General features: G+C 40.8%; 1 protein-coding gene across 2 annotated transcripts in view; it reads right to left on the bottom strand.

Annotated features, from left to right (window-relative positions):
* Nucleotides 1-12,632, bottom strand: part of ttyh3b (tweety family member 3b) — a 32,217-nt gene extending 19,585 nt beyond the window's left edge. Inside the window, exons 1-3 of one of the 2 annotated variants that reach the window (XM_038285310.1) lie at nt 12,180-12,632; nt 9,828-9,938; nt 9,525-9,710 (exon numbers count right to left, since the gene is read on the bottom strand). In XM_038285310.1, the coding sequence (XP_038141238.1) occupies nt 9,525-9,650 (126 nt within the window). In that variant the 5' untranslated portion in view covers nt 9,651-9,710; nt 9,828-9,938; nt 12,180-12,632. The remainder of the gene's footprint in view (nt 1-9,524; nt 9,711-9,827; nt 9,939-12,179) is intronic. The other variant, XM_038285309.1, reaches the window with a different exon arrangement.
* Nucleotides 12,633-13,091: the final 459 nt, after the last annotated feature.

Raw genomic sequence — 13,091 nt, 5'->3', positions numbered from 1 at the left:
ATCATCAGTGTTGCAGAATCTTCACAATGGACCTTACACAGGTCGGGTTGAGCTCCTCTAGGACATATTCAACCCTAACGTCCAAATAGTATGCAAAATGTACTTTTATCTGAAATTAGGACTTCAAACCACTGAGCATCACTACATTTTTATCTCCCTAGCTCTTAAAAAAGAAATGCACTAATGGGCTATATGCTCAACTCCACTACTTCCTGAACTTCACTGAAAATCACTATGGCTACATTCACACTGCAAGCCTTGATGCTCAATTCTGATTTTTTTGCGAAATCCGATTTTTTGACTTGTATGTGATCTCCTGTGTGAACTGCAATCTTACAACTCAAGTGTCCCGCATGCGCAGTAGAGGACGCAATGACGTCACAGGCCAGCGTGCTCTTTATTCCGGAAGTAAACATGGATGGTAGTGCCGGCGCGCATCTAGCGTTTTTTTCCAACCATAAAAATACAATCTTTTCAATATGGTTACACATAAATACTGCTCTCCGTGTCATCGTCCGCTATGGTTTTTCTAGCCGCTTCTGCGTAGCAAGACGATTAATAGTGACCTTTGTCAGGCATTAATGACGTTCAGGTCGGATTAATCTGACCTGGCTGTTCAGACACAGGTCGCATTTGAAAAGATCAGATTCGTATCGGTTTCAGGACCACATAGCCAAGTGGCCGGGATCGCATCGGAAAAAATCGGATCTGTGTTGTTCAGACTGTCATGAAAAGATCAGATACAGGTCGCATATGGGCAAAAAAATTGGATTTGGGTCACTTCAGGCTGCAGTGTGAACGTAGCCTATGATGACAAAGGAGCTGGCTTAAGTTCAGGAAGTAGGGGAGGTTGGAATACAACCAATGTCCTGGATCCATCGCTGTGTAGTGACTCCTGCAGCTCTCACTCCAGCTGCTGTCAATATGTTTTATTTCATCCCAATGCAGCAGCTATTCCTACAAATTATGCCAATTTTCCTCTGTTTTCCTTCCACTTAACTTTTAATTACAAGGTTTGGAAAATGCTCTGTGTGAACAGATAGAGGCTTTTTTTAAAGACACCCTGTGGGGTATTTTGTGCTGCTAGACAATCTGGTCTGATTGTTTGTTAAATAAAAATGGTTATCTGAACATTGCTCTGTTGTGATGTAAAGATCCTATTCCTTTTTTGAAGAAACAGCATCAACAATGTAGCTTTAATGACATCTTTTTTTCAAAACGCTCCCATATGTCACCCCTGTATGGTTGCAGAATCTGAACTCTGAAATCACATTCTGACCTCCATCTAATCTAAATGCGTCGACCTGTCTGAAGGGAATAACAAAAGATCAGTCAAGCAGGGGTTCATTGCTGCTTGTTTATCCCAAAAACTAAAATCTGAATAGAAAAACAGCCGGTTGTTGAGCTGAAAGCACATGTGATCATATGCATCTTACAATTTCTTCTCAAGATGGAGTCACAAGCTAAAAGAAACTGGACAGATACCACTATCTGTTCTAGATCATGGCATTAGTCTACTTGTATCTGGTTAATATATAATAGAATTTGTATTTTATGTTTTTTCATCAAATCTTGGCCTGATACAGTCAGTCCACAGAAGACTCCAGCTCTGGATCATCCTTTATCGTTGGGAAGAGAATCATTTAGGATGTGGATAAAGAACACAGGAAGCCCATTAGTGGATATGAGCAAAATGCAGACAGGCAACATGACCGAGCAGACAATCACACATATTAGCAGTGTTCCTCTTGTTTCTTGCTGTTTCTTGTCTAATATATAGTGGTTTTCAGTGAGTACACCAAGAACAAGCAGCAGCGGTGCATTGTGCTGCATTTGTACCGCATCAAACGGCAGCACCTCCACGGAGGGAGAGGAAGTGCTGCTTTTCAGGAACCATGTGTGATAAAGACCAATCACACAGATCACTCAAGCTCCAAAAGCTTTGAAGTGTCAAACGAGGCTGAGGATGGGAGGGGGGGGCAGAAGGGAAAAGGGGGAAGTGAATTTGGAAAACAAAGAACATGAAGAGGAAGATGTAAAAGAACATGACTAAAGTCTAGACTAGAAGAGAGAAGTGGATAAAGACAGGCTGTTTCAGCAGGCCAACTAGGTGTCTTTTTTTAATACATATAAATTCACCAAAGTGTTTACTTTTCTTTTCCACCTGGAGTTGAAACTCCACAGCAATGCCATTTTCAATGACTACTAACAGCAGACAAACACCTCCTGCAGCCGTTTAGAAACAGCGGCGTTGCATTTCTAGGGGACTCCGGAGAGTAACGCAATCCGAGCCCTTCCAGGAGCTTCCTGACGCTGCATCGTCTAAGAGGCTTTTTGTATCAGTTATTTAATTTCCCCCGTCCAAAAGACGTGATTTGTCCAAGCTGGGTTTAGTGGGATGTGAGACTAAGTCACGCTTACAAGAACGATGATAACTATTGTGTAGGTTTTAGCAGGTGTGACCACGACACTGTCTCATCATCTCAACTTTGTTAGTTTTTATTAACTAAGGGCAATAATGTCCATCTTGTTTTAGAGAGCAAACTGCTGACATTTTTTGTGGTACCTTATATTTCCAATATTAAATCTTGATTCTGGATGTCCCTTCTTAAATATTAAGGAACTCTACCTCTCAGGATTTCCTCCTGACAAGCACTTTAACAGATGTGTAATCCACATGTGGAGAGCTGCTTTTTAAATCGCAGTCAGATTGGTTGTTCTGAGGGTTTAAAAGTTGCTAAAGATTCAACTTCATGGAACTGATTGGCTATATAAAAGGGCCTCTATGATGAAAGAGTCATGTTTTTTTCATCGTAGCTCTCAGGACTGCAGGGTTGGAGGTTTGGCACCACTGGGCTGCACCATTTTCATTGCCTCATGTTTTGAATGGTAAACATCCTCCCTAAGCTAAAGTTTTCAGCTGTCTATGTTCTCTATATAATGCAATGTACCGCCATCAGGACTGGAGTCTTTTTACCATTCTTCCTACTAACAATCATCATGATGCAGTTGCCCTATTTCATGGCAGGGCTACTGAGCTTGTGGTGATAAGATTTTAGTTTCCCGCAGCAAAGATAAGGCCAGAACACTGCATGATTCTCCCATCTGACCAGAGCAAGTTCAAGTTCCTGTCCCCTTTCATAACCAAGGTTAACCATTAAAGACCGTTAACTGCTTTTTGCCCAGCCTGCCACTGTGGGTCAGAGGTGACAAACTCTTGTTCTTTAGGATGTCCTTCATGCTACTGTCCGAGGTTTCCCTGGTCCAACACATCCGAGGTAGACGGCTGAATTGAATCCTCAACATGAAGTCTGGCTTCACAGAGCACTGCTAGCGATCTAACTATCTGAAAGTGGATATATGTCAGGGCTACAGTGTATCTTTTAGGGGGGAAAAAAGAGTGTGCATGCAGGTACAGATTTCACCCTTTTCATTTGTATTTTGCTCCTAAAATAAGTCAGGCTTAAGAATATATCAGTTTGGCTATCTAATTGATTTCAGTCTCTTCACGTTAATGAAGAATCTTCCTCATGCTCAAAGGTTACCTGTGGAGTACCACAGGGATCACTGCTAGGACCAATTCTCTTTACTGTTTATATGCTCCCAATCGTTAGAATTATTGGACAGCATGGGATTAATTTCCACTGTTATGCTAATGATACTCAGCTATATCTGTCCATAAATCCAGATGAAGCTAACCCATTAGATAAATTGCAGGCATGTCTTGAAGACATGAACATTAAAAAGAGAGATCATATCTCTCCTATCCTGGCTTCTCTTCATTGGCTTCCTGTTAAATCCACAATAGAATTTAAAATCCTCCTTCTCACATATAAAGCCTTAAATGGCCAAGCTATATCTTATATCAGAGAAATGATTGTTCCTTATGTTCCTAACAGAGCACTTCACTCTCAATCTGCAGGTTTACTAGTGGTTCCTAGAATTTCTAAAAATAGAATGGGAGGCAGATCTTTTAGTTATCAGGCTCCTCTCCTGTGGAACCGACTACCAGTTTTAGTCCGTGAGGCAGACACCCTGTCTACTTTTAAGGCTCAGGTGATCCTGACTTATCTCTATAGTTATGCAGCTATAGGCTTAGACTTCTGGAGGATATAGGGACCCATTTTTCATCTTTCTGCTCAAGAAAACATGTTTATGGTTGTTAGAAACGAAATGTGAGAAAGTTTACTGGATATGACTACTTTCTGTCCCAGGTTAAAGAGGATGATCAGAGTGGATCAGGGGAGGATCCTGATGGGATACAAGAGGAACATAAGCCCTGCCGATTCTCAGTCTGCTACTTTCCTGTGTTATTATCTATAGGATTAGCTGTGGAGAACTTGTGTGCTGGCAAAGCCATACTAAGAACCACCTACGCATTGTTACGCCTCTTGTGTCGTTGAAATCAACTATGTTAAAACAAGGTAAAAGAATAAAGATTTAAAAGAACTGAAAATAAATGTCACACTTTTAATTTGTTTTAATTAGATCTTTGTTCACCAAATTGTGCAAGAAAAAAAATTAATTCCATACCTGCCTACACAAAAACATAAATAAATAAATACACGAACCATAATATTTCTATTAAAACCTCAGAAGGGGTCAGCTTTCCATCAGTTTCACCCTCCTCTCACTCACTCTGATGGCATCTAGATTAACTGCCGGGCTGACAAATCGTCAGAGCAGATTAGGAGAGGCTCAATTAGCTGCTAATAAGAATGGTGAGCTTGGCTATAAATGAGTGAGCCCACTTTAATGTCACTGTGTGCGAGTGAGCATCAACCGTACTGGAGCTCAGCTGGCAGGCTAGAGGAGGGGCTAAAACCTTAAACACCAAGGCACAGTGATCCACTTTCAATCTGTCCTTAAAGCATGGATGTTTGTGTGTTTGGCCTGACAGGACCAATCACTTCCACCTCTGTGAGCCGTCCTCGCTCTCATCTCTAGTCTCAATTCCTGTCGGCCTGCACTCAACTTTTTTTCCCCCCTGAGGCAGTGACTGACCTCAAGCGCGTTCTGCTTGTATTTATCTCCTCCATCAGTTCAAAGCAGCCAAAATTCAGCTTTTAAACAAAACAAACCAAAAAAGAAAAAAAAAGAAAAGTATTTTCTCTGTCCTCTTCAAGGAGCAATTAGATCATTTCTCCAAGCCTACCATCTAAAATGATAATTACTGACTTAGCTCTCCACAGCTGGGGGAATATGTGTTATTTTGGGTCACATGATTCCACTGTAATGCTCTGCAGCTGTTTAACTGTAGCTGACTCTGCGATTCAAACAGATGAACAGGCATTCAGGAGCATAGTCGCAGGGCACGCTTACTGTATTCTAATGCATTGCACAGCCTCAGGGCGAGAGCTCCTATTTCAGCACTCCAAGAAAAAAAAGAAAGCAGTAAAGACTTTTCTTCAAAGAAAAACACAGTCAGCAAACCAGATGATGTTAAAGTCCTCAGATGGAAAATGTTATCATATGTGAACGTTCATTCAATATGTAGTCTTAAGGATACACAATAATTGCAAAAGTCTTCCCATCTCTTTAAGCATGCAGAGTCGTCTTGTGAGACTTTTTCTCTAACAGGGACAGAGAAGCCTGCCGAAGAGGGAAGGAGCTAGAAACAGGGCAAGACTGGAAGACATCCTGTTACAGGCTGCAAAACACTGAGGTGCGTCAGGTGAATTCTCATTCAATGAGTCACATGGTGCGCTGTAGTGCTGTCTTGAGCTGTGATCGTGGAAACCATGCGATATAAAATCTTTAAAAATCCCAGAAAATATAAATAAATAAAAAATCCTAATGGCCTAGTCAAAGTCCACACATAAATCTAGCTGAAAATCTGTGACCATAGTTTAAACCTGCTGTTTACAGGCTTACCACCTGATATGATTGGCTTTGAAATATTTTGCGCACAGAATGGGAAAATAAACACACATTATGGAAGTGAAGATTTGTGTGAGAAACACTAGAGATGCACATCAGATCGGCTATAAGCTCCGATTTAGATCTGATATCAGAGATCCAGTGCACTTTACATGGAGCTGTTGTATCCTTCTTTTTGCTGCTCATTTGTTAATAAATGATATATAATATATTTATATCTGCGTTAGTTGTGTTATCTTTTTTTAACAAAATTCAAGTCAAGGCTAAAACCACTCATATTGCAAGATATAAACTTGGTATCCTATATAGGCGGATAGGTATCGGTTACGGATTAGGAAAAAACGCATCGGTGCATCTTTAAGAAACACCCAGAATGACCTGTAGCATGATATTAAACAATATTGAGTTTTTCTTTCCAGTTTACAATAATGCACCACTTTGCGTTGATCGGGTCAAAAAAAAAAAAAAGAAACGAAAAGGTTAGGTTCCGTATAGAAAGTTAGCACCGCAAGTCAGAACGTGAAACAAAAGTAGGAAAGAAATGAAACCGAGGGAGAAGTACACTACTAACTACACTGCGGATCTTCTCCATTGTCTTAGAGCATGTGTAATGTTGAATATGTCGAAAGATGCAGCGGATAGAGCGGCCCTTGTCTGCCAGCTAAGTGGACGCATGAAAGCCTTTGAGACACACAGACTACACCTCTCTAAAGACCAGCCTCACTGAAAGACTGAAAGAAAGACAGTATTCTTTCAGCATCAACCGCCCCGACACCAACCTTCCATCACCCACTCCAATTCCCCCCTAGTGTAAGTCTTCTCACCCTCTTTCCCCTCCCCCAGTCCACCCAGAATGAATGATTTCACCCTATAAAAAGAAACAAACTCAGTCCCACACACCCCAAGGGGGGATCAGAGGGTGCTGAGTGGCCCTGCTTCTGTAAACGACACAAAGGGACATATACCCTCTGACACAGAAGACCGCCTTACTGTAAGTAAACATATACCGTAGCATAATGCTTTTCACATATAATGCACAAGCACACAATCAGGGCGCTCACTGACATGGAAACAGCCTCATCTTCTGAAATATGTCACTCTGTAATTAGTCTGAAAAGGGGGATCCTTAAAATTCCAGTGGGCGCACACTGAGACACAAACATGCACAAAGGCGCTCAGTGAAACGCTGAATAGCTCACAGGAAGCGGCTATTTGGCAATTTAGCAGCACCTCCAGCGGCTCATGGAGCCTCTTCGCTCTCTCTTATGTCTAGCTAGTCTCTTTTTTTTTATCCCTCCAGTTCTCATCAACCCCCACCCCCCCGAACCCTTTTTTCGTGACTCTGGGTGCCTTCTCACGCTCAGTTCTTGAACTTCCATGCACCCCGCACCCCTCCTCCTCTTTTCAGTGCATGTCAGCAAACTGTGCAGATGGGGAGGTGCAGCACATGAAATGCGGGATTCTAAATGATGCGTCTCAGCTTTGTGGGAGCGGCCCTGGCTGAACTCCCCGGTGCAGAGACTTGCAAGTCACCTTCATCAGGAATTTAGCAGAACCAAACCTGAGCTTCACGGCAGTCATGAAACTGCCCTCTAAAGCAACTTCTTCAATTAATAATTTAAAAAATGACTAATTAATGTTAGTTTTATGAAGGAGCTCCTATTATTAATGCCCATACTTTAAATACAAAGGAATGTTAACATTGTGTGGACAGTTTTCTCCTATAGCTTCTGGTTCATATAAATAAATTATTTTGAAAACAGTTTATTGGTTAAAATGTTATAAGAGGAACTAAGATAGTTTCCCTGTTAAATTTTCAACAAGGTCTCAGCACAGAAAGTGAAGTTTGTCCAACTGACACTGTATCCTTTGTTTGGCAAAAGTTGCATACCATTATCTAACACTTTAAAAGAAAACCTGCTAAATGAAAAAAAAATAAGCAGAAGTAGGAATCAGGAATGTAATTGTAAGATTCAGGCCTTAAATTTCCACAGTACTCAGGTTATTTTCTGTTCATTCTAGACACAGAAAATAGAAATTCGAGTTCAAATTTAGTAGTTAAAGAATTTCTGTGAAGGCAACAGAAGCTGTGTGAAGGAAGGAAGGAAGGAAGGAAGGAAGGAAGGAAGGAAGGAAGGAAGGAAGGAAGGAAGGAAGGAAGGAAGGAAGGAAGGAAGGAAGGAAGGAAGGAAGGAAGGAAGGAAGGAAGGAAGGAAGGAAGGAAGGAAGGAAGGAAATAACATAGAAGAGTTTTGTTTTCTTAAACTAAAAGATGTCTCTGTCTCACGCACATCAATCTCCTCAAATAATAAATAAATGGTCAAATTGCTCAGTCAGCCATATTTATACACCAAACACTGTCATCAGACGTACCACCACTCAACCTCTGGATATCTATGGACTGCTCTTTCAAAAATGCTTCAAGTTCCAGACAGAAAACAGAAAATGTGTCATTTTAATAAGTCAGGCTTGTTTCTCTTGTCTGATCTGCAGCTTTTAACCCACACGTAGACATCCACAGATGTCTTTATGTAGAGTTCCGTTCTGTTGCAAAGAGGTCTGCATTTGAACATTAAAAGGGTTGCTGTTATTCTATCTTCATCCTCTCTGCCTATTAACCTTGAATCCTCTCAGAGCAGAGAGCATCCTCCTCTTCAGCCCGCAGCTTGCAGGAAACTAGCAAATTCTATAATATAATATAATATTCCTTACTCTAAAACATCTGTTGTCAAGTTGCTTTAAACTCCATGCAAAGATTAATTTGAAATGTTTTTTTAAATGTTTTCCTCAGATGCAGGAGCTCTGATTAGTTGGAGACACTTTTTTCCCCCAAATGTTATAGTCTCAAAACAAAAGAGAATTATCCAATCTCAATCGAAACATGTTGCATTACCTGATGTTATTTTAGACAAGGATTGTGCAAGAAAGAGTTTGCTTTATTTTTTTTTTAACCTAAACTCTGCCAGCGTTCCACATTCCTGCTGGTCTGTGCTTTAGAACATAAATTCTGCAAAATTTTTAACTAAATGCTTTAAGCACTTAAATGATTTCTCTGATGGGATGAGTCACTCCCTTTCTTCCTCGCAGACGGCTGAACGACAGCAGATTCTATTTCAAATCTATTACAGTTTAAGTTAACAGAAAATATGAGCTGCAGAGGAGTTTAAATATTCCTCCAATCTGGAAAGGCTTCCTCCACAAAGCTCCAGCCTGGAGGTTCGGGGTTATATCAGAAGAACCACCTGTCAATCAGGAATGTGTTGCGCTGTAAATGCTGTGGCTTTATCTGTTTCTACCCTGATAGGGAGAAGAACAGAGAACATCCAGAGCAGAGTTAGGGGGATGGAAGCGTCCAATCAGCAAAGTAATTGTTTTTTTTCACTTATTTCTTCACCCGAATGGTTTGATGGTAACAGCTTTATTCTTTAAGGACATTTCATGCCTTTCACACAACACCTATCAATGCAGAGGGTGCCTACGATCCTATAGCTTAGAAGAGCCTCAAAAACCACTTAACCAGTCAGTCTGCAGCAAAATTACAGCGTGAGCACGACAAGAGGCAGGATGACGAGGTGATGCTGCACGATGAATAGAGTGACACGTTTAGAGTGGGAGGGAATCGTTCTCTCATATTTTATTCTTACCTTCTGATACTCTGAGTCTTCCGGTCTGAAGTCGCTGCTCACCGTTTGGAATTCTAAGTTGAAATGAGGCAACCGATGGAGCAGATTCACCCACCAGGGCGGCGAGTAGTTCACCACAGCCGCCATCCTGACGCTGCTTCCTGCAGACGGTGACTTCTCTCGGTAGGCTGATCCTTCACGGAGACGCTGGAGATAAATTCACAGTCAGCACAGATGCTTAATGTCACTTCTTCTAAAACTGTATCCTGCAGAAGCCTATATGGCACAATCAGGCAATAAGAACGTCATTGCTCCATTAGACACCTGGAAATGTGCTGTGCTATCTGGCAGAAGGTCTTTTAGGTTCTGTAGGTTTGTCCAGCATGTCCCATAGATCTCAGCTTGGACTAAGATTTGGAGAAAACACCTGAAACACTGGAAAAAAAAATCAAAATCTAGATAAATATTTTTTTCTTAAAATAAGTGCATTTGTTCTTGGATTGAGGAGGTAAAAGAGACATTTTGCCAAAGGAACAAGACAATTTACACTTAAAATGAGAAAACACGATTGCATTTTCTTATTTCAAGTGCATATTATCTAATTATCTTATTTTAAGAGTAAAAATACTCATTTACCTACTCAAATTAAGAGTAAATACACTTAATTTAAGACATTTTTACTCATTTCTAGATCGTTTTTCCAGTGAAACTGTTGTGTTTCCTCCGAGTTAACTTTTTTCACTTTAAAGCAGGAACAACTTTGCATCTGCAACACGCCACAGCCATTAAGAAGTGAAGTTTCACAGACAGGGCTACATGGTAAGCGACAACCCTTAGATTGAGTGTACATTTCAAACATCCTCATTCAGACGTGTCAGCCTTGTATTTCAGAGGCTGCTACGCTCCAGTGTGCCGTTTTCTTCAGACGCTTCATCCCTCAGGATTCTGCCTAAAAGTTAGGATTCTCCCCTATTTTGCATACCCAAATGGAAAAGCAAATAACTTTGGAACTGTAAGCCCAAATGACATGTGTGATACATTATTTGAAAGCCAAAACTTTCTAGTTTCTGAATATATTCATGAAAATTGGGTAAAACACCCAAGCTGCATCAGTTCAAACAAGACTGAAAGTTGTTTTTTTTATTCTCGAAGAAAATAGGTTTATCTTCTTTGAACAGCAGTTATAAAGACATGCCTGTTTGCTGTGGCTGCCTTGTCATGGTACATTTTGACATGCTGCTATATCTGTGTTAATTGGTGCTCGTTATGTCCTTAAAATGAACTAGGTGGTTGAATTGTGGAACATTTTAACAGTGTAATTTTCATGCATTCTTAGTTATTATTTCTAAATGCTTTAAAACTGAAGGGTTTTGAGAGGTTTAAGTGCTTACTCAATTCTGCAGAAACATCTGCCAAGTAAAGGGCATTTAGAAAATTCAAATTCCAAAATTTAAAGCTAATGAATTACACATCATACATCCCAAAAGACTACTCAGAACTACTTATTACAGGTAAGTCATTTCTCTATTATCACGTTGCCTTTGGGAGCTTTGTCTTCCTTTTCTGCAAGTAAGGGATGCACATGCAAGCAGCTGGCGAGAACATAAAGGAAAACGTGACTTGTCAGAAAAGGCCACCTTGTTTTATCGCTGCATGGTCCAATTCAAATGCCGGCGTGCTCATTACTGGGTGGTGGGCAGGGATTGGCATGAGCACCATTACTGGTGTGCAGCTGTGCAGAACCATCAGAAAATCAGAAAGAAAACCTGTGATGCATAACTATCACTAAAACCTTTTCACATAAAAAAAATTATATTAACTTTTCCTGCTATTTGATCTATGATGCCTAATTTTTTCTATAGCCTATGTTTGGACTGATGCTCACCACTGCAGAACAGGAACACCCCAACATAAATGCATGCTTTGTACCCCTAATTTATCATGATTTAATCATAATGCTCATTTTGATCCAAATAATGAAAAATAAAACAGAACATCAAATGTTAGGACAAAATGTTCAACAGCAGTCTGTTATTTATTTTACACCTTATGCCCCATCAGTGTGTGATGACCTCATCATACAGAAGATATGGAAAATCATACTCTAGATTTCATATTTCTAATATTTGACGCCGATATAAAAGTGAGGATTTGCAGATATAAGAAGCTGCGTAGTTAAAACGACATTTTTATTCGAAATGATGACATTTATAAACATTGATGAGTGATGTCTGGTGGGTTTTAGTCAAGATACATAATGTAGTGTAACCAGAGTCATTATAGAGGACATCTTTCTATGGATATTAACTATTAGAGCAGGAAATGAAGTGAAATGATTAATGGATGGGGGAGAAAATGATCACATCTATGCGGATGTGGCAAAAGCTCGGTTGGCATCGGATTTAAATGGGGGGAAATTGTCGTTAAAGGGCAGAAAATGGAAAATGTAGCACATGTAGGTCAGCCCAGTCCGGTCTATCCTCTCAGGGACACGATGAGAGCTTATTTATTACCAGTCGATAAGACAAAAAAAACGCTGGAAACCCCGGATTAGCTCCAGCTCCAGCCTGCTTAGCGACCATTAGAACTACCGCAGTGTCGCCAAGGCAACAAGGAGAGGAATAATGTCGCAAATTGCTGCTTTGTGTTGAGGAATAAAGCTGTAATATCACCTACCTAGAGAGGGGAAAAAAGGCTAATGCAGGCTGTCGTTCAGCGGCGTCCTTCGTCTGTGTGGGAGTCCGGAGCGCCGTGGACTTCACCTCTAGTCTGCTGTGGTCCCGCGGTGCTGGATGTGAAGACTAGAAGCCGCTGCGGCATCAGCGCGGCCGGACCGGGCTGGATGCGACGAGCCAGTCGGCTGGAGACCCGACCGCATTGAAAGGATCACTAAAACCTGCTCGCATTTCCTCTGCAGCCTTACCGCTTTGTCTGTCCTCCGCCTGTGGGGGATTAGGGGTTAAAATTCTTGACCCGCAGCCCAGTTATCTACTTATTTATTTATTTTAAAGCTTGTCGATGGTTCGGTTCAGCTGGTGTTGTTGGAGCATGAAGCAAACAGCGTTTGTGAAAAAAGAGCCCCGGAGGATGGATAGGGCTTTGCGGCAGCTTTGCCTCTCAGACCGTGCGTGTATGTGCAGAGCAAATGCGCAAAAGGGCTCCCCCTGATGGTAATATGGTGGTATTACAATTAAGAAATTCTATTCATTTTGTAAGAAATTAATAAAATAGAATAGAATAGGCAACAAAGTCATACAGGCACAAACAAGACTTTAAGATTTAAAAATAAAAAAAGTTAAATAAGTTTAAAATGGATTGTTTGGGAACGTAAAAAAAATAGTGTCTGACCACAAAAATTACATGGCATTACCCAAGGGTGAAATTTAGGGCCCCTTTTATTCAATTTCTACGTTCTCCTCCTAGCTCAGTGCCCAATAAACCAAGGACTTCAATGTTTTCCAGGCCAAGGACCCCCAAACTGATGGTGAGATGGACCGGGGACCCCCTAATTACATATATTGTATGAAATTGTGTTATATCAAACTGGTCCTATAATCACTCTATTACATATGGAGTAATGTAATGACA

This window comes from Cyprinodon tularosa, unplaced genomic scaffold, assembly GCF_016077235.1.
Source record: "Cyprinodon tularosa strain WSP-4 unplaced genomic scaffold, ASM1607723v1 ctg21, whole genome shotgun sequence".
NCBI lineage: Eukaryota > Metazoa > Chordata > Actinopteri > Cyprinodontiformes > Cyprinodontidae > Cyprinodon > Cyprinodon tularosa.
This window is presented reverse-complemented; position numbering and strand designations above follow the sequence as displayed.